This window comes from Rana temporaria, chromosome 5 (assembly GCF_905171775.1).
Source record: "Rana temporaria chromosome 5, aRanTem1.1, whole genome shotgun sequence".
In the NCBI taxonomy this organism is placed as follows: Eukaryota; Metazoa; Chordata; class Amphibia; order Anura; family Ranidae; genus Rana; species Rana temporaria.
This window is the reverse complement of record NC_053493.1, coordinates 320,289,898-320,311,130: the sequence shown is the minus strand read 5'-3', so window position 1 is coordinate 320,311,130 and position 21,233 is coordinate 320,289,898. Positions and strand designations below refer to the sequence as shown.

General features: G+C 40.6%; 1 protein-coding gene across 1 annotated transcript in view; it reads left to right on the top strand.

Moving 5' to 3' along the window:
* Positions 1-19,126, top strand: part of OPRK1 (opioid receptor kappa 1) — a 137,557-nt gene extending 118,431 nt beyond the window's left edge. The window contains exon 4 of the mRNA XM_040354197.1: positions 17,261-19,126. Within this exon, the coding sequence (XP_040210131.1) occupies positions 17,261-17,784 (524 nt within the window). The 3' untranslated portion in view covers positions 17,785-19,126. The remainder of the gene's footprint in view (positions 1-17,260) is intronic.
* Positions 19,127-21,233: the final 2,107 nt, after the last annotated feature.

Genomic DNA, 21,233 nt, shown 5'->3' with positions numbered 1-21,233 from the left:
CGTAATCTCTAAGGTTGCTGGTTTTCATATTTTTTGTATTGCTCTAAATCTAAGCCTGTTTTTCTTAGATGTATGTGTTTTCATTGACAATTGCATGCATGTTTGCTGCTTCTTGTCAAAGTGGAGATCAGTGGTAAATGTTTCAGACATTATGCTTGTTAATCAGATGCAGCATTCCTTTCTTATTTATCATAATGTGAGAAGTTTAAAATATTACATAAATGAAATACTCTAAATTTGATGTAAAAAAAAAAAAAAAAAAAAAGCTACTGTGCAAAAGAAGAAAGTTTATTTTTGCCAGCAGAATCTTCACATCCAAAACACCCTTGGTCAGGTGGCTGTGTCCCTGGTTTTCCTGTCATGCACTGTGGTTCTATCCATCATCCCTAATGTGTCCCATAGTGATGTGGCACCTTTATTTTATCTTTTCCCAATGGACTTTCAGACTTTTATTCTCCCCCTCCCCTCTAATCACAATTTAGTTACCAAATGTCTCACTTATGTCATTGTTCTCGTGCCCAATTTTATTATCCACAGGGTTTCATTATACAGTGTATGTTGTGTATGTTTTTTCCTCTGTTTATTTTGTTTGTTGTGCTGGTTAATTTACTCTCTTTTCTGAGATTGAGAGCCAGCAGCTGAACATAATGTCAGCTGCCAAGGAGAGGGAGGATTCCTATTACCATACTTCCATCAGAGGGTATCATGCTGGGGAACATTAATAAACAGATTTTGGGAAGGGGTTTTAAATAAGATGTAGATGCACGCTTTACAAAATCGTATAGAGGAAGTTCAGGTATATTTAAAAAATCAATTATCGCAAGGGGAGCAACAGGTTCTGAGTCAGGGCCTTAAGTTTGCACCCCTGCGTAAACTCAATAAATTTGAGACATTCATTAATGTGCATAAATTTGTGCATAAGAGGAACATTAAGAGACATTTCATTATGAATCCCATTGAGAATCGTTCTCCCGTTACCTCAACCTCCTTACCTCAGGTTAACATAGGTGGTGATACCAAGACTCGACATACTAAATTTTTTAAATGCATCCTGGTTTAATCCACCAGGATTTGTTGCCCCATCTGTTCAGGTCTTTAAAGATATGGTTCTGAAGGATTTGGAAGTTTCTGAAGTTTGGAGCTGTGTATGAGTTCCAACAGGATTTGAAACAAATCTGTGTACGAAATGACATCCCTGTGGATAAGGGCGGAGATATTGTCATTTTAAAGAAAATGAATAGAATTTTGTCTGATCGTTCCACTTATGTACCTTTGGCCTCAAATCCTACAGCCAAATTCAAGAGAGAACTTAAGAGTCTTATTGATGAGGGTTTTCAGCAAGAAATTCTGAACAAGGAGGAGAGGGCATATCTGGTCTCTAGGATACCAGTTGTCTACTATTTGCCACCAGGTCGTCCTATCATTAGTGGCATTGACTCCGTAAGTTCGACTCGAACATTGGATGTTCACCTGTTCAGCGAATAGCAAACAATTTGGGGTATTCGCAGCAAATTCGAAAGCCGCGGAACACCCTTTAAAAGTCTATGGGAGAAATCAAAAGTGCTATTTTTAAAGGCTTATATGCATGGTATTGTCATAAAAAGTGTTTGGGGACCCGGGTCCTGCCCCAGGGGACATGTATCAATGCAAAAAAAGTTTTAAAAACTGATTTTAATAATGCTTAAAGTGAAACAATAACAGTGAAATGTTCCTTTAAATTTCATACCTGGGGGGTGCCTATAGTATGCCTGTAAAGTGGCGCATTTAAAGTGGCGCAGTTTAGAACAGTCCCTGCACAAAATTACATTTCTAAAAGAAAAAAAGGAATTTAAAAACCACTCGCGGCTATAATGAATTGCCGGATCCTGGCAATACAGATAAAATGAATTGAAAAAAAAAAACGGCATGGGTCCCCCCCAGTCCATTACCAGGCCCTTTGGGTCTGGTATGAATATTAAGGAGAACCCCGAACCAAAATGTAAAAATGCGTGGGGGTCCCCTCGAATTCCATACCAGGCCTGGTATGGATATTAAGGGTGAAAAAATAAATAGGTTGCGCTAACTATAAATTGTCAGCACAAAGTTTGACAAAAAACTCTATTATCAAAAAGAGCACATAAATGTGTAAAAACACAAAGCAAATATATTAATCCAATGAGCAGTGAAAAAAAAGGGGAAATTCCACATAAAACTACATACAAATATCTATTGGTATATGTACCAAATAAATTTAAAAACACAAATACAATAAAGTCTGTGTTAAACTGGTGAGTTGAAACTTGAAACACCCGTGCAGAAATAGTCTCTAATCCATTCCTCCATATGCTAAAGTTCTTTCACAGTAAAGGCAGTTTAGTGAGATCCACCACCAATGTGATAAGAATGCCTGCTTACCAGATCTCAATGACCCCCCATTACAGAGGATAAAAGGAAGCCTTAAAATAGACAGCCCAGTCTGCTCCAGCCAGATTGCAAAAAAAGAAGGTTGATTCACGTCAGCACACTTCAGACTCAATCCCCGTTGAAGTCACGTGAGAGTGATGTAACGCGTAGGACGCAGGCATACGGAAACCGGAAGTGACACAACAAGGTCCCGAGCTCGCTGCTCGTTTTTATGCATTGCACTTGAGCTGGATTTTATTGAATAGGCCCATTAGTTATTAAAAAGAAAGCTTAGTGTTTCAAGAATATTGCTGCACAGCAATTCCTATAAATATGAACTGATTAAGGTTTAACTTTCTGATAATTTCTCAAATTAAATTCATGCTCCTCAAGATGCTATTATTCAGCGTGTTCTATAAGTAAACAGGTTACTTAAGGGATTTTGCTACAAGCCAGAATTTTCAACTGATTGCTGTCCTTCACACTGAATAGCTCTTTCTTACCATTCCAGGAATGATGCTATTTTATTTCCAACATAAGATTAAACCTTGAAAACTCATTTTCTTTACGTCTAACTATAAATATGTCCTTGGTCGTGGCAGTGACCAAGGTGAATACAGTATGCATAATCACTCTACTGTACGACAACCATTGTATTATACTCAAGTAGAAAATGTCTTCTAAATTCAATAGACTGTATCTGCTGTGTGATCTGTCACAGGATGCATAGGCTTTTCACTGAAATGCGCAGGTTATTGATTGTCTTTCACAATCACACGTCCATTTAATGCACTTAAATCAATGATAAAACTATTATCACAAATGTATGTATAGATGTTTCTACGAAAGATAACCGTGTTGTTGATAGTGCTTAGGCAAAAATGAAGCGAAAGAGAATAAATACATAAAAAGACCACTTCCATTAATTTGCAGATAAGCTATGAAAATTACAGTTTGATTCTAAATGATAGCTGCAAATAATATGTCTGATTATCTTTTCATGTGTTGTACATTTAGAAGATTGGTAGAATTGTTTGTAGAACTTTAGTCTTTGGTCTTACCTAACAGCAGACACCCACAAGCTGACAGACATCGCAGTAATAACCTGAAAACCCTCTTCTGTGCCCCTGGGGAGCCCTTTGGCATACTCTTTTAGAGGCTTAACATCAGAGATAAACTCCACCCCCAAGAGCTAGGCACCACTCAAAAAACACTATTTAATGGGCATGCCATTATTGACTGCTGAGGCACTTTCAGCAGATAGAGTTGACATTCTGCCCCCTAAGTCAGTAAAGTCAATTAACCTTGGTAGATCAATTTTTTTCTGCCAAGACACTTCTACATTTCCATGTTTTGGATTAGAGTGAGTTTTGTACATACATTAACCACTTGACCTCTAACTGAAATATGCGTGGTTGTGAAACACTGTACCCAATTAAAATTTATGTCATTTTTTTCCCCACAAATAGATCTTTCTTTTGGTGGTATTTGATCACCACTCCGTTTTTTTTTTTTTGCGCTATAACTAAAAAAAGACCGACAATTTTATGAGCATGTTATCGTGTCTACAAACTATGGGATACATTTATGGAATTTATATTTATTTATTTGTATACTAGTAAAGGCGGCGATTAGCAACTTATAGTGGGACTACAATATTGCAGCAGACAATCAGACAGTAACTGACACTTTTGACACTTTTCGGGAGACTTTTGTCACTAATACAGTGATCAGTGCTAAAAATATGCACTGTCACTGAACTAATGACACTGGCTGGAAAGGGGTTAATCATCTAGGGTGATCAAAGGGTTAAAGGTGTGCCTAACCAGTGTTTGTGTGGTGCTTTTACTAGGGGAAGACATGGATTCTATCCCTGGCTTTGCAGGAACAGAACATAGAATCCATGCCTTCCCCCTGTCAGGAAAGAAAAGAAAAAGGAGGGCGCACCGACCTAGTGTATTACCGTTTGAAAGGTTTTATTAAATAAAATACAAGCAATAATCTTACTCACAAAGGGAGTTGCAAAGAACGCTTGTCAAGCAATCAGACTGATACACGGCACCGCCAGAAAAACCTGATGACAACAGGAATCTGATGATGATAATAAGCCGGCAAAATGGCTGACGCGTTTCTGGGGCGTACCCATTTCCTCAGAGCCTAGGTAGTCCGAACGGACTTTGCAACTCCCTTTGTGAGTAAGATTATTGCTTGTATTTTATTTAATAAAACCTTTCAAACGGTAATACACTAGGTCGATGCACCCTCCTTTTTCTTTTTCTTTTTAGTTGTATGAATTCCCATGGTTCTGAGGAGGGCTGTAAGATTCTAGACTTTGCCTTAAAATTGGATTACGTTACCCCCTAGCGGAAAAACACCAGAGCGCAGGAGATTTTTTGTGTGTGCTATTCCCCCTGTCAGGACCAAAATCTGGCTTACTTACATAGGCAGATCCATGTTCTGTGTAGTTTATTTGATGTTTGGCAGGTCCTGGAAAACATTGAGTGCCCGAAACCCGCAACTCATATTTTCTTTCACAGCAGAGGTGGCCTGCCAACAGGTGGAAGTCCGGAATCACGTATATCTACTTGATCAGACGACGCACAGCTGCCGCCATGTAGCAGTAAAGCTGCTATTTGGAGCGGTCACTAGGTGGTTAAAGTACTTACATATCTTAACTGAATGGCATTTATTTTGCTAGACCACTATATTTCATAATCATTTGCCATTATTATAAATTAAATCCCATTTTCACCTTCCATACATTCTGTGTTGCATATCAGCAGCACTGATTCATACCCCTTGACATTTTACACACTTTGTCATGTTACAACCAAAATCATCAATGTATTTTAGTGGGATTTTATGTGATAGGCCAACACAAAGGGGGGACACATTTGCATTTGTATTTAGCCCCCCTGAGTCAATACTTTGTAGAACCTCCCTTTGCTGCAATTACAACTGCAAGTCTTTTTGGGAATGTCTCTACCTGCTTTGCGCATCTAGAGAGTGCCATTTTTTGCCATTTTTCTTTGCACAATAGCTCAAGCTCTGTCAGATTGGATGGAAAGCGTCTGTGAACAACAATTTTCAAGTCTTTCCACAGATTCTCAATTGGATTTAGATCTGGACTTAGACTGGGCCATTCTAACACATGAACATCCTTTGATCTAAACCATTCCATTGGAGCTCTGGCTGTGTGTTTAGGGCCATTGTCCTGCTGGAAGGCAAACCTCTGTCCAAGTCTCAAGTCTTTTGCAGACTCTAACAGGTTTTCTTCTAAGATTGCCCTGTATTTGGCTCCATCCATCTTCCCATCAACTCTGACCAGCTTCCCTGTCTTTGCTGAAGAAAAGCATCCCTACAATATGATGTTGCCACCATCATGTTTCCAGATGGGGATGGTGTGTTCAGGGTGATGTGCAGTGCTAGTTTTCTGCCACACATAGCCCTTTCCTTTAAGGCCATAAAGTTGAAGTTTGGTCTCACCTGGCCAGAGCACCTTCTTCCACGTGTTTGCTGTGTCTCACACACAAACTGCAAACGGGACTTCTTATGGCTTTCTTTCAACAATCACTTTTCTCTTGCCACTCTTCCATAAAGGCCAGATTTGTGGAGTGTACCACTAATAGTTGTCCTGTGGACAGATTCTCCCACCTGAGCTGTGGATCTTTGTAACTCCTCCAGAGTTACCATGGGCCTCTGGGCTGCTTCTTTGATTAATGCTCTATCAGTTTAGGGTGGATGGCCAAGTCAGTTTAGGTGGACGGCCATGTCTTGGTAGGTTTGCAGTTGTGCCATACTCTTTACATTTTTGGATGATGGATTGAACAGTACTTTGTGAGATGTTCAAAGCTTGGGATATTTTTTTTATAACCTAACCTAAGTATTTGTTTAAAATCTAATAGGGACATATATCACCATATAGGACCCATGAATAACAATAAAAACAATACAGTTGATATAAATTCAAGATATAGATCTCCTTTTTGTTTCGCCCGACGTGTTTCAGGATCTTAGTATAAATCCTTTGATCAGGGGAATTTCTTTTAGGAGAGATCAAAATATATGACAATCTATATCAAAGCACAAAATATGTTGAGCATATAGAACAAAGAGCAGGGAATGAGCATCGTCTGAGGGCGAAAAGGGAATCACTCACCAATCAGCTGCATAGTCATGTACTGCCAAGTTTTGTATGTTTTGTTGATATTTATTAAGGAACTAGTCTACACTGACATGAGGTAGCTCTGTATGTTTATTAGTCCTGAGTGCCTGATTTGAGAGATTGTGTGGGTGTGATGTTCGGGTATGTGGCTTATAGTTCGACAACCATCAACCATATGTTGATTCAATGTCATTTAGTGCGCAGGGCCCAACCAATTTAATGGATTTACCCAGAGAGTTCTAAAAAGGATTTTGAAAAAATATAAGCACAGATGTCAACATTATCAGATTTATCTAAATGCATGAACTGATTCACACTGGTCTGTCATCTAGACTGACAGTGTGAAGCATTTCATGAAAGAAGAAGGCAAATGTGTTTGAAATATTCTCATGAATAGATTCTATATCGCCAAACATGCATCTTCGATAAAAACAAAAACAGAAGGGTAATGCATACATACAGTATGTTACAATGGAAATAGATGTAGCTAACAAAAATTTTTGTCATTCAATAGTAGTGTGCAAAATCATGTGCATGTGCATACAGGAAAGGATAAAAGAATCAGCCATTAAACAAAAGATAATAAAAGAGTAAAGCTGGTCCTTCCCTCTGTAGTCAGCCACATCAAAACATGCCATGTTAGAAACCTACCCAGCATAGACACACAGATGACAGCGCCTGTCAGCACAGTGATAGTCAACCAGACAATAATAGCCTAAAAGGCATAGCAGGTGAAGCTGGATCTTGGATTGGTATTTACCTGTTGCACACAGCCGGTTGGTATCAGGCGGACAAGCTTTACTCTTTTATTATCTTTTGTTTAATGGCTGATTCTTTTATCCTTTCCTGTATTCTTTCTTTTATTCTACTCATGTCGATGTAGACTAGTTCCTTAATAAATAGTACAATAATAGGCAGTACAGGACTATGATATACAGCGGATTGGTGAGTGATTCCATTTTTCGCCCTCAGACGATGCTTATTCCCTGCTCTTTGTTCTATATGCTCAGCATATTTTGTGCTTTGTTATAGATTGTCATATATTTTGATCACTCCTAAAATAAATTTCCCTGATGAAGGGATTTATACCAAGATCTTGAAACGCGTCAGTCGAAGCAAAAATTAGATCTACATCTTGAATTTATATCAACTGTATTGTTGTTATTGTTATTCATGGGTCCAATATGGTGACATATGTTCCTATTAGATTTTACACAAATACTTTAATAAATCTATGAATTCTTTCTATATACTTCTATGATCTTCTATGATTTTATGATCTTTTCTTCAAGTTGCCTTAAAAGCCCCACACCTATGTGGGGGATATTTTGTTTTCAATAGTTTATTGGAACTACAAATCAGTTTGTGTATCACACATGCATACAGTAGATGCATTACACCATGCTACTCTGATCGTTGCATACAATATCTTGTAAAGCAAGTGAAAGTGAAACCTGTCTGTTTCTGGATCACTGGGAAAAAAGACGCATATACGCCAATCTTCACAAATGTGTCAAGTGGCAAAAATTGAGAGGAATACACCAACAAAAATGGATGGCAAATCTTCCTATTAACGGATAAGCACCAAACTAAACTTTTCTAGTTACATGCAGGACTCGATTTGCTAATGTTAAACATTGGGTTGTGCAGTTCATTTGCGTAATACATAAACATGATTAAATCAGTGAGCTCTTCTTGCTTCATTAATGCCCTCTGAAGATTTGTCTTTATACAAGGACCAATAAAGTTGCGAGAAATACACCAACAAAAATGGATGGCAAATCTTCCTTTCAACAGATAAGCACCAAACTGACCCTTTCTAGTTACATGCAGGACTGGATTTGCTAATGTTAGACATTGGGTTGTGCAGTTCATGTGCGTAATACATAAACATGATTAAATCAATGAGCTCTTCTTGCTTCATTAATGCCCTCTGAAGATTTGTCTCTATACAAGGATCAATAAAGTTGCAGAGACCTGACTGCAGGATTAAGTTTACAGGGGCAGAAAGGGTGGAGAAGTTTTTGAATAAGTGTAAATGGGAATCAAGCCAACCTAATCTCAAACATATGGAAGGTCTTGGGACTGGCATTGAAAGAGGCATTTTGGATTATATGCTAATTGACCTCAGTTCACACCAGAAATCTTAGTCAACTGTCTTGCAGATGTGTTTGCCATAATTAATGCTAGACCATTGGTTCAGTGTCCATGAACCCAGGGTCAAACTGTAACTGTCCAGAGAGTTGCTGGAATGTCCATGAACTCAAGGTATCTGCTACTATTTCCTCTGGAGAATTTGTCTGCCCCAAAGCTCACAAACAACAAAGGAAATTTGTTCAACACCTAACCAAGAATTTTTCAAAACTGGACCAGTCAGAATTTGGAGCAGTTGTGCGTGACAACCAATCAGCATCTATGTTTCATGTTCAAAGCTTAACTGAACAAGCTGGAGATAGATGCTGATTGGTTGTCATGCAGATCTGCTCCAGATTCTGGCTGTTCCAGTTTTGATAAATGTCCCCTCCCCCCACTGTTGTCAATATTTGCACAGTATTTAATAAAACTTATCAATGACAATCAAAGATACCAGTAACTGATCAAAGACAACTGTCTGCCAACACTACTGTGATTGTATGTTATCCCGTGCAACTTCATTCATTACAGAGATTATACTTCCGATGCTTAGACCAAGAAGACAGTACAGTACCACCTATTGTCAGATAGCATTGAAGGCTAAAAGTAGCTGGAATGGAGTGAACAGCTTTACAATATAAGAAGAAAGAAAGCATTCCTAATCATCCTATGTGCGCCATCTGGGTTACTCGTATTTTAGAAGGGAAATGTCTAAATAATTTCACATATTCAAAAGAGTTGGCATGGTACACAACAGCTGCTATCCAAACTAAATGCCGATGGCAAGTATTTAAGAGGCTGCTAAGCCAAACAATGGAGCTAGCCCTCTGGTGTCCACAAAAGGTTGATTGATGAATTATTTGCATTATTATTGACATTGTACATTGACATTGTACATTATTGTTAACACTTACCTTTATTTTGCAGAATTATATTTTCATGGCCATTGTGAGCTCTGCAAGCTGTTACACTGGCAGCAACACCAGTAAAAATTCAGTATTAAAGCAATGAATCACATCATAATTTGTATTGTGTTCCTTACTGATGTAATGAGACTTAATTGCTTCCCACTCTGGGCTATTGTAAAATGACAGCCAGGCGGGAGACCTATTATCCTGGGTAGACTTCATATGACGTACTCCCAGGATTGCGCTGTGCTCCAGCGCGACCAGTCACCTGCTGTGTCCACCAGACACAGCTCATGACAGATCATGTACCGGTGTCTTGTCGATCTGGTTACCCTATCGAGATGGTTCCCTGCCTGACTGCGCAGGCGCGGATGAAGCAAGCACAGCGAGCCGTCCGAGCGAAAGAGGACGTGAGGCCAACTGGCCACTTACCTCAAACTCCACGTCGCCCTAAAGGTTCGGTGATTTCCGTCGGCAAGGATTGCGCCTGCGCAGTCAAGACAGGAACCATATCGATAGGAGGAACCATATTGTCAGATCACCGGCCCACTGCCAACCCTGTGACCGTTGTGTACAACAGATTATATGAAAATTGTACACAATGAATGGCTTTGATTCATGCTATTCACTGTGTACTATTGTGTTGATCTCTGTGATTGGTCACAGACAGGGCCAATCAGATCCCATCTGTACCATGTGATTAGCTGTGGGCAATCACAGATAATCACAATAGTAAACACTGAATAAATAGATAAAATGGTTGCTGTGAAAAAAGTAAAAAAAAAAAAAAAAACATAGGGCCAGATCCTCAAAAGGGATACGCCGGCTTATCTACTGATACGCCGTCGTATCCCTGTTTCTATCTTTGGAACTGATCCACAGAATCAGTTTCCAAAAGATAGGCAGAAGATCCGACATGTGTAAGGGACTTACACTGCCGGATCTTAGGATGCAGTACCGCATCCGCCACTGGGGGCATTTCGAGTCGAAATGCCGCTTCGGGTATGCAAATTAGCACTTACGGAGCTCCACAAAGCTTTTACGCTTCGTTTTTTCTCCGTAAGTATTAAGTTGCATGTGTAAAATTAGGGCTGCTTTTACAAAGTGTAAACTGTTTACACCTTGTAAAAGTAGACCCTTCTTACCCGCGACGCTGTTATTTTTTATTTTTTTAATTTTTTTTCCCGCCGTATCTTTTTTTTTTCCCGACGCAACTTTTTTGACCCGGCGCGATTCACGAAGCTCGGCGTAATGTAATTTCACACTATGCACGTCGGGAAAATGACGTCACGAGCATGCGCAGTACGTCCGGCGCGGGAGCGCGCCTAATTTAAATGGAACTCGCCCCCATTTGAATAGGAACGCCTTGCGCCGGCGGAATTTAAGTTACACACCCGAAAATTTCTAGGTAAGTGCTTTGTGGATCGGGCACTTAGGTAGAAATTTTCCGGCAGTGTAACTTAAATGGGAAAAGATAAGTTACGGCGGCTGGCTGTGGATCTGGCCCATAGTGATCACATCTCCAGGGTAGTATAATGTAACTGTGGTAAAACTGTATTACTCTGGTAAAAGTATGTAAAAAATGTTAAAAATGAAAACATTTCATAAAAAATTTATTTTCACATACTGTCACCAATCAGTGTCCCTGATCACCACCACATCAGTCATATGAGAACACTGTACTGCACTGGTGAAAGTATGTAAAAAACAAAAAACATTGTGAAAAAAAAAATGTAATTTGTTAATTTCCCCCAAAATTTAGAAAAAAAATTGCAACTTCAAAAAACTCGCTATGCCTCTTACTAAATACCTTGGAGGGGTCATTTGGGGGATATTTGTACTGTTATGGCAGTTTTCGGACCTCAGGAATGTCAGGCTGTCAGTGCATGATCGATTTTCAGATAAATACTGTATACCATAGTTTGTGGTCTCTATATCTTTCCTACAGACTAAAAAATATGCTCTGGGTTATTTTCACCCCCAAAAAAATTGCAGTATACGTTTTTCTCTAAATTCATGAAAAAAGATTATTTGCAAAATGTTATAACTAACAAAAACACACACATAAAAAAAAAAGCAGTGGTGATTAAATACCACCAAAAGAAAACTGTATTTGTGTAAAAAATTTATAAAAATTCCATATGGGTACAGTGTTGCATGAACACGCAATTGTCTTTCAAAGTGTGACAGCGCTGAAAGCTGAAATTTTGCCTGGGCAGGCAGGGTGTAAAAGTGCCACCAATTGAAGTGGTTAAAGGAGAAGTAGAGTCAATGGGGGTAATCCACAAAACAGATGCGCCGACTTAACTCGAGATACGCGGTGTAATTAAAATTTACACGGCGCGTATCTTTGCGCCTGATCCTCAAAACGAGATACGCCTTAAAATCTGTTTTTTCCGTCCTACCAAAATAACACGCCGCTGTTTTGATAGGCAAAGATGCAAATGAGGGAGATAGGGCGATCCACAAAATTAAGTGTGTGCGCCGTAGATTACGCCCTGTGCGCTTCTGTTATTTTCAATGTGTAAATTTACACTTTATAAAAGCAGCCCTAATTTTACACATGCCGTGTAAAGGTCAGCTAAAGCAACACCATTAAGGAAGAGCTGAGCACACACACTTGCAGGTCAACAATCTGTATGCCAACATGCCAGGGGCATCCATGCGCATAGCTAGACTAGTGACTTTAGTAACCGAGGGTACCCCCTCTTCTGAGGGAACAGCAGTCAGGAGACGCCTCGCAGAATGCATCTTTGCACAGTAAACACACACATTAATTATGTCACAATGAGAATGCATGAATGCACACCCACTGTGGTCCCTAGCACAGACACATCACATGCACATCTAATTGGATTAGATCCAAGTACCCCCCCCCGGTACTTGGGAGCAGTAACGCCCCGCCACGGCTCCAATTCTGTTACTGTGCATTCATACACTATTCAGGGACCTGGATCACTTCTCCCTGGTCCTGGGGATCCCTACTCCACCAAAACTGAGGGTGACACCCTTTTTTAATCAGGAATGCCACCCCCCCACAGTATAATAAACAAAATCATAAAAATATAAAAAAAAATCATAAAAATAAAAAAACAAAAGTACCCTGCAAATTAATTGCGGCGGCGATTGCTCCGCCTGGGCCGCCCACGGGCACGGGCACGGCCAACCGGAGGATCTTCATGGGGGGGTGTGAGCAGGGGAGGGAGTATCTTCATAGGGGGGGTGTGAGCAGGGGAGGGAGTATCTTCATGGGGGGGTGGGTGAGCACGGGAAGGAGGAGCCTCCCCTGGTGTCTGTCCTCCTGCTGGCCTGCCCTCCAAGGCCACGGCTATCCTTGTGAGACAGAGAGTGACGGCAGCCGTATTGGCCTGGCCAGCCCGGGTATTGTCCTGGACAGCCCTGGTATTGTCCTGCACAGCCTGGGTCAGGGAAGTCACCTCCTGGGCCACACCTGTTGTGGCGGTCTTCCGGTCCCACAAACATGTGATGACCACCAATGAGTTTGTGGCCACATCAGTGAGTGACTCCCTAATTGCACCCAGGCTGTGCTCCATCTGGGTCAGAGTCTCTTTTATCTGACTCAGATGGCGGGTCTGCCGAGCATTGTCCTTCTGCAGACTGGCCGGCAGACGCTCGGCCACCCCCCTGGTCTCCTGGGTCGCCATCCTGCCTGCCCCTGAGGCTTGTGGCCTGGGAGGAGGGGAGAGAGTGACCCTTGTGGGTTGCGGCTTGTTGGGGGAGGAGTGGGAGGGGCCACCCCTGATGGTGGCCTGACTGCTGCCAGCCTCTGGGGTAGCCTCAGGGGTAGCCTCAGGGGTAGCCTCAAGGGTAGCCTCAAGGGTCATCATATACGAGGCCAAAAGGACTTCTCTGCCAATCTGCAGATCTTCTTCCTCCACCCCCTCATCCTCCTCCCCCTCATCCTCCTCCCCCTCAACCTCCTCATGAGGGGAGGTTTGGCCACTCCCCTCCCCTGGGGACTCCTGCCCTTCTTGGGACTCATCAGCAGCCTCTTGTCCTTGGGGTGGTGCAGCAGCCTGGCCTGATGGCCCAGCAACCTCCTGGTCATCTGTGGAGGACACAAAACAATCACAGGTTTGAGGATCCACACACTTGGCACATCTTCCCTTCCCCCACCCACACATGCTAATCAGCAGATAGAAAAACCAAAAACGTACCTGGCCTCACAGGAACATCAGATTGAAAGCCACGCAGGCCCACCACCTGCTCTGGCTGGAAACACCGGGCCACTGCCCTTTCCTCCTCACTGAGCCGGATGGGGCAGGCTGGGCCTCCTCCAGTGCCCGTGGTATGGGTATTGATCTTTGCCACCTTGTTACGGACCAGGCTCTTTAGATCGTTAATCTTTTTTTGGATGCCTGCGGGGGTCCTCGTCTCCCCCCCCGCCGCATTGATCTGATCCGTAATCTTTTTAAGAATCGCCTTCCTTTGGGCTGGGGAGGTGTTCCGGCTATCAGGGCCATGCAAATATCGACCATATTGGACGATGGCCCGAGCAAGGATTTGCTTCTCTACCTGATTAAAATTGAGCTTCCTGCGCTTGGGTGCCATCACAGACACCACTCAGCAACAAGAATAAACTCACAGGACAAACAAACAAAAATACACACACAACAAACAAACAAAAAAACTCACAGAAGAAACACACAAAAAGCAAAACACACAAGCAGACAGCTACTACAAATTCTAAAACAAACACGCAAAAAACAAACAGAAAATACACTCAGAAAAAAACAAACAGAAAATACACTTAGAAGAAACAAACACCAACTACTATCTAATACTCCTCCAAAACTTCTCTATCACACACAACTCACCAACAAACACCGACAAACGTTCAGAGCAGAAGCAACTTGCTCTAGGAAGGGTAACACAGGGAAATACTTTTGCAAGGGAAGTGTGTTTGTGTGGGGCTATTTATACACAGGGCGATCTTCAAACTAAGTACGCTTGGCCTTTTACCTATATCACTGATTGCGCCGAGCAAAGTTCTGCACATGCCCAGTGAGCAGCAGATTTGTGCGCGCATGTGCAGTACGGCCGGTCCTTCATTTGCATGGGGTCACGGCTCATTACAATGAAGCACGCCCACTTCCTTCCCACTTGCAATAACCCCGCCTTAAGCCTCGGGATTTAAGTTACGCTTGCGCAAATGCGCTGTGGATACGGCACTTACGACACCAAATTAGGGCGCCGTAACTTAAATGACAGAAGTTTTGAGTAACTTAATTTGCGCCGCTGGCTGTGGATTAGGCCCAATGTTTTAATGTTGGGTTCCACCCAGTTGCCAGAACGGCAGGTGGCTCAGCCTCTCAGCTTTCAATTAAGAGCTTGAGCCAGCAATCCCCCCCCCCAGTCCAGTGCTTCAGTGTGCACTAGAGGGGCATTCCATGGCTCTCTGCTCACTGAAGACTGAGAACTTAGCAAACAGTTCTTAGTGTAGTGGTGGTGGGGTAGATCGATGCTGCATCCACTTACAGTGGGGATCGACTGGATCGATGCTGCATCCACCTACAGTGGGGAAAATAATTATTTGATCCCCTGCAGATTTTAAAAGTTTGCCCACTTACAAAGAAATGGAGGGTCTATAATTTTTTATAATAGGTGTATTTTAAATGATAGAGACAGAATATCAACTAAAAATCCAGAAAATACAAACTATAATAGAAATGCTATAAATTGTTTTGCCGTTTAATGAGTAAAATAAGTATTTGATCCCCAAGCAAAACATGACTTAGCACTTGGTGTAGAAACCCTTGTTGGCAAGCACAGAGGTAAGACGTTTCTTGTAGTTGGTTACCAGGTTTGCACACATCTCAGAAGGGATTTTGGTCCACCCTTCTTTACAGATATTCTCTGAATCCTTAACCACTTAAGACCCGGACCAATATACAGGTTAAGGACCTTGACCCTTTTTGCAATTCGGCCCTGCGGTGCTTTAACTGACAATTGCGCGGTCGTGCGACATAGTTCCCAAACAAAATTGGCGTCCTTTTTTTCCCTCAAATAGCGCTTTCTTTTGGTGGTATTTGATCACCTCTGCGGTTTTAATTTTTTGCGCTATAAACAAAAATAGAGCGACAATTTTGAAAAAAATGCAATATTTTTTACTTTTTGCTAAAATAAATATCCCAAAAAAAAGATTTTAAAAAAGATTTTAGGCCGATACGTATTCTTCTACCTATTTTTGGTAAAAAAAATCACAATAAGCGTTTATCGATTGGTTTGCGCAACATTTATAGCGTTTACAAAACAGGGGATAGTTTTATGGCATTTTTATTAATATTGCACTGGTAACTGTGAAAATGACAATTGCAGTTAAGGGGTTAACCACTAGGGGGCGGTGTAGGGGTTAAGTGTGACCTCATGTGTGTTTCTAACTGTAGGGGGTGGGGCTGGACGTGTGACGACAGTGATAGTCGTTTCCTATATTAGGGAACAGACGATCACTGACATTGCCACAGAGAAGAACGGGGAAGGTATGTTTACCCTCACCTCTCCCCGTTCTTCACATATATATTTGTGGAAATTTATAAAGTTTACACAGGAAGACAACTGGAAGAAAAACAGACAAGTGTGTGCTAAAAATAATATAAACTTCAGGAAAAAAAAAATAGATTTGGAAAAGTTTATACCTTCTGGAAATATTGGCCAGTGTTAGCTTAAGTTTATACTCAAAGGCTGCTCATAAAATCAAGCTCATCAATTTTAATCAATTAAAAAAACAAAACAGGGATTGGTTTAGAGAAATAGATAGAACAAAGATAATGGAAGAATTAATATGTTTCCAAAGAGACGCAAAAACACGATTTCAGGGTACTCGGAAGAAATGGCTAGAATTTAAACAGTCCCCAATTTATCTGGGAATTATGGGGAACGGAGGGAGCACTTATGGGCTTGTCCCCTGATGCCCTCCCTCAGCGACCCCTCCTCCATATGAATATGACCCCCCCTTTTTTTCTCTCTTGCACAATTTGAAGGAGAGACGAGAATCTCCTCCCCTTGAAAATAAAGATAAATAGACACGGGTAAGAAGGCTATAGATGTGTTTATATAGGGGTAATGAAATTTACATAAAGATATATATATATATATATATATATATATATATATATATATATATATTGGCAGGATCTGAAGGAGGATAGTAATGGGGACTGGGAATCCCCCCCCCCTCGAAAGTAAAGATAAATGGACACGGGTATTAGGGGTTATAGATATGAGGTAAAGTTATTCACATAAAGATGAGTAGGTATATGGGTGTATGGTATATATGTATACACATGTATGCATATTATCTATTTTTTCCCCTTCTTTTTTTTTCCTCGGGGGGGTAATGGGCCTGCTTCCATAGTTCTCTTTTTCTCTTTTCCCGGGTTCGTTATCTAGATGGCCCAGGAGAATCAGGAGTATATGCTGCGGTATAGATTCATTTTAAAATGCATGTTAGAGGATGCATCCATTTATGTACCTATGTGTATTTCTTATGTATTGTTTGAGAATGTTGTGTATTTTTATGAATGATTTGCAAATTGTTTTGCAAAGTATGTAAGATGTTTATCTGTAAAGATTTTATAAAAACAATTTGAACACAAAAAAAACTTGCTTTGTTTTGAAAAATAATACATTTTCCTTTTTTTTTGTTCTTTAGGTGTCACGGAATGTGCCCTTCAATTTCCATCTCCCTACTGGTATTGGGACACAGTAATGAAAATTTGTGTTTTCGTTTTTGCATTCGTCATTCCTGTATTTATTATAACGATTTGCTACACTTTAATGATCATGCGGCTGAAAAATGTACGTCTCTTATCTGGATCTCGTGAAAAAGACAGAAATCTCAGACGCATAACAAGATTGGTGTTGGTCGTTGTTGCAGTGTTTATTATATGCTGGACCCCCATTCATATTTTTGTGCTTGTTGAAACCCTTGTGGATGTCCCACAGGGTATAGCAGTAAGCTCAATCTATTATTTTTGCATTGCATTGGGTTATACTAACAGCAGTTTAAATCCAATCTTGTATGCATTCTTGGATGAAAATTTTAAAAGGTGTTTTAAAGACTTCTGCTTTCCATCAAAACTTCGGTTGGATCGCCAAGGAAACAGCAAAGTTGGGAACACAGTACATGATCCAGCTTACACAAGGGAAGGTGACCGGACTAGCAAGCCAGTATGACTAGCAGTGGAAATGACTTCCTACACACCACAAGGAAGTGGTACAACTCATGAACTAGGACTAACGCAGATAACATCTGCTGTCTAACCAACTGTAGTAATATTTTTAGGCAAAGATTTTTTTGAACTGCTGTTATATATGTAATGGATGCATAGTCATGGATACTTCAGTGCACCAAAGGTCAATTGAACTTGGACTTAGAAATACGATCACGTATGACTGACCTGTGCCTAAGTGCCCATGTTAAGAGAAGTCATCATCACCCACAGAGTGGGTATATCAAACTTTATTCTTTCATCAGCAAAAAAACATAAGGGAAAAATTCACATAAATTTATTTACAAATCTTTCAATGTTTTCTTCTGTAGCAGGGCTAGCAAAGTAGAGCTAGCAGTTTTGATTGTGAAAGTGCTGCATATTTTGGGAGAACCGGGACCTAAAGTAACTTTGGTATTAGCTGAAAGACTCCAGACCAGCAGCATGCATGCGGTAAAGAGGAAATTGAATACCTTCCTTTTCCAGGGAATGGTGACACCATTCTGTTTTGTTTCAGAGCTACAGTTACTGCTGTATGTAATACTTTTGGTTGTGTTGGGTAGCGTGTCCACCTATACATGCTGTGGTTCCTCCTGCTAACTCCTATGTCACTACAGGGCACAGTCAGTAGGGATCAATGGGAAGCCAGACAGCACACAGTATGGATCCCGCAATCCAAAACATCTGGAAGTGTCATGCTGTGCATTGTGGTTTCTCTTGTCCATATTACATCAGTGCTATGTAGGGGGTCACTGTGAGGAACCACAGCATGCAAAGAGGTGCAATCTATCTTACATAAATGTAAGTTTTGGATAGAAGTGGTGGCCATAGTTCTGCAAGAGTAAAGCTTTACTACACTGTCCACCAGAAACTTTTACAGGGTGCTGCTGGTTTCAGTTATTTCAACTAGTCATTTCAAGGTACCAAAGGTCCAGTGGTGCAAATCGTGTCATGATAAAGTCTAATGTAATATAAGAGATTGGTACATATATGTAAAATACATTTCAGATTAAATATATTCATACAGTATATTCACAGTATAAATATTGAAATAAATAAAAAATGTTCCTCTGTTAAACCAATATAAAGGTAAACTTATGTACTTTTTATAACTATTGTAAATGCTATGAATTAACACGTGATATTGAAGTGTTATCAGATGATATTTTTGTTTTCACTCGTAATTTGTATGCTGTATGCAGTTCCTAGTGCTTTGGTGTGCAGCTCAGTTATACTTAATCTTGTCCAATGTTTGATATGTTCAAATATGAATAAATAAAGTCTATATCAAAATAAAATTTTATATAGCATGCAAATATGCATATATATTTTTAATAATATAAAAATAAGTGTAATGACTATAAGAACATCATAAAAGCATTTTTGAAAAATGTATCTACTTTTGAAAGGGAAACCAAAATGTTTCTCTCAATTTTGCTTCTTTTTATTTTTGTATGTTTCTAAAATGGTTCTTTACATTAATAAGTTTATACCCTTTTAGAAATTCTTATTTTACAAATTACACTCAATACACAGTTCTTCCACGATACAGCAAGCGCTGCTCAATACCAGACTGTCTGTGCCTAAATAAAAACTTGTATGGAGACGAAGATCAAAGAGATGGAGTGGGGATTGATCCTTCCTCGTGTCATGTATCTGTGTGTTCTACATAACAAATGAAATTATAGCTTTTTAAGATCAAAGTTGTAACTAGCAAAGCAAATAGGTTGAGAAGAGACTTGACTGCATCAGCTCCTAGCTAAAAGTAAAAAAAAAAAATACACCAACCATTCTTCCTGGTGCATGCATTCTAACTTTCAGGAACTGATTCACCTACAGTACACTGTATGGCCCGGATCCACAAAGAAGTTACGTCAATAGATATGCCGCGTAACTTCTAGGATGCTCCGGCGCATCTTTTTTTTTCTTGCATAAAACGTTTGCGAATAGGGCTTTGCGTAAATTACGTTCACGTCGTCTAGGCATTGAGCGGGCGTAATTTAATTTGAAAATTCGACGTGATACTGAGCATGCGCGCGCATGCGCCGTACGAAAAAAGCGCCATTTACGCGGAGTCAAGCTTATTTTACATAAAACACGCCCCCCTGTTCATCATTTGAATTCTGCGCCCTTACGCCGGGAGATTTACGCTACGCTGCCGTAACTTTAGAGGCAAGTGCTTTGTGAATACAGCACTTGCCTCTCAAAGTAGCGGCGGCGTAGCGTAACTAAGATACGCCTGCCTAAAATTACGACACGCTACGTGGATCTGGCCCTATATGTTTAGTGAATGTCACAATTGCTTCTTTATAAACATGCCCATTTTAGGGTTATTTGCAAAGTAGTGAATGTTAAGTCTTCAAACATTCTCTGGTGGTGAATCAATCACTGTAATTTAAAAGAAGTGTAAATGGAAGTTTCACCTGCAGTGAATATTTGATGAATGTCAGATTCAATGCTTTATAAAAATGCATGTTTTTTGAATTTTTAAATCAACCAATCAGATGCCAACATTCTTAGTCACTATCACAGACACCCATGGTATGAATGTGAGACGCTTAGGCTGCTAGGAAGTGTAGTCCTGTGCCTGCTGCTGTAAGTGCTGGCTGGGAAGGAGCTCGCCAATGCTCCAGACATTAAAAAAAGACCTGCTGTAAAGTATTTAAAAAAGAGTTTTGCTTTGTTAAATGTCCCCAATGGCAGAGCCCAGCTCTCTGTGCCCTTTCCTGAAAATACCATGATATTAGCCTTGAAATTGGCCAAAATTGAATATCAAGATTGCTAAAACAAGACCTGCTGTGTATAGACAAGTGTCAGTTTTAGCTGGACCCCTGACAGGCCATGCCAACACATTTTTCCACGCCCACTGGAGCTTACTCATGGGGCTGGCCATCCATCCCCATGAGTAAGCTCCAGTGGGTGGAGTGAAATGTGTTGGGGGCCTGACCTGGCAGGGTCCAGACTGCAACTGCCACTTGTCTATATACACCAGGTCTTGTTCTGCGGCTCCCAGGATCTTCTGCTCTTCTCTGTCACTATCACTGTCACATTAAACTCAATATTTAGCAAAACTGTGCAGAAAAATACAGTTCATCTGGATTCCTAAAACGTGAGCTTAGATCAGTATGCTAAAATTTGTGAACTACAGATTCTCCTGATTCAGTTATAACTAGGGATGAGTAAATGTGCCTGGGTTCAATTTCCAAAGGATTTGTTGAATCCACAGTGAAGTCCAAAAAAATCAAACCCCACTGAAGTTTATGTGGAAGGGACAAATCTTGATAATCAATTTTGGCCAATCTCAAGGCTAATAGGCAAGGGATTTTTAGGAAAGGGAACATAGAGCTGGGCTCTGCCATGGGGACATTTAACAAAGCAAAACTCTTTTTTAAATACTTTACAGCAGGTGATTTT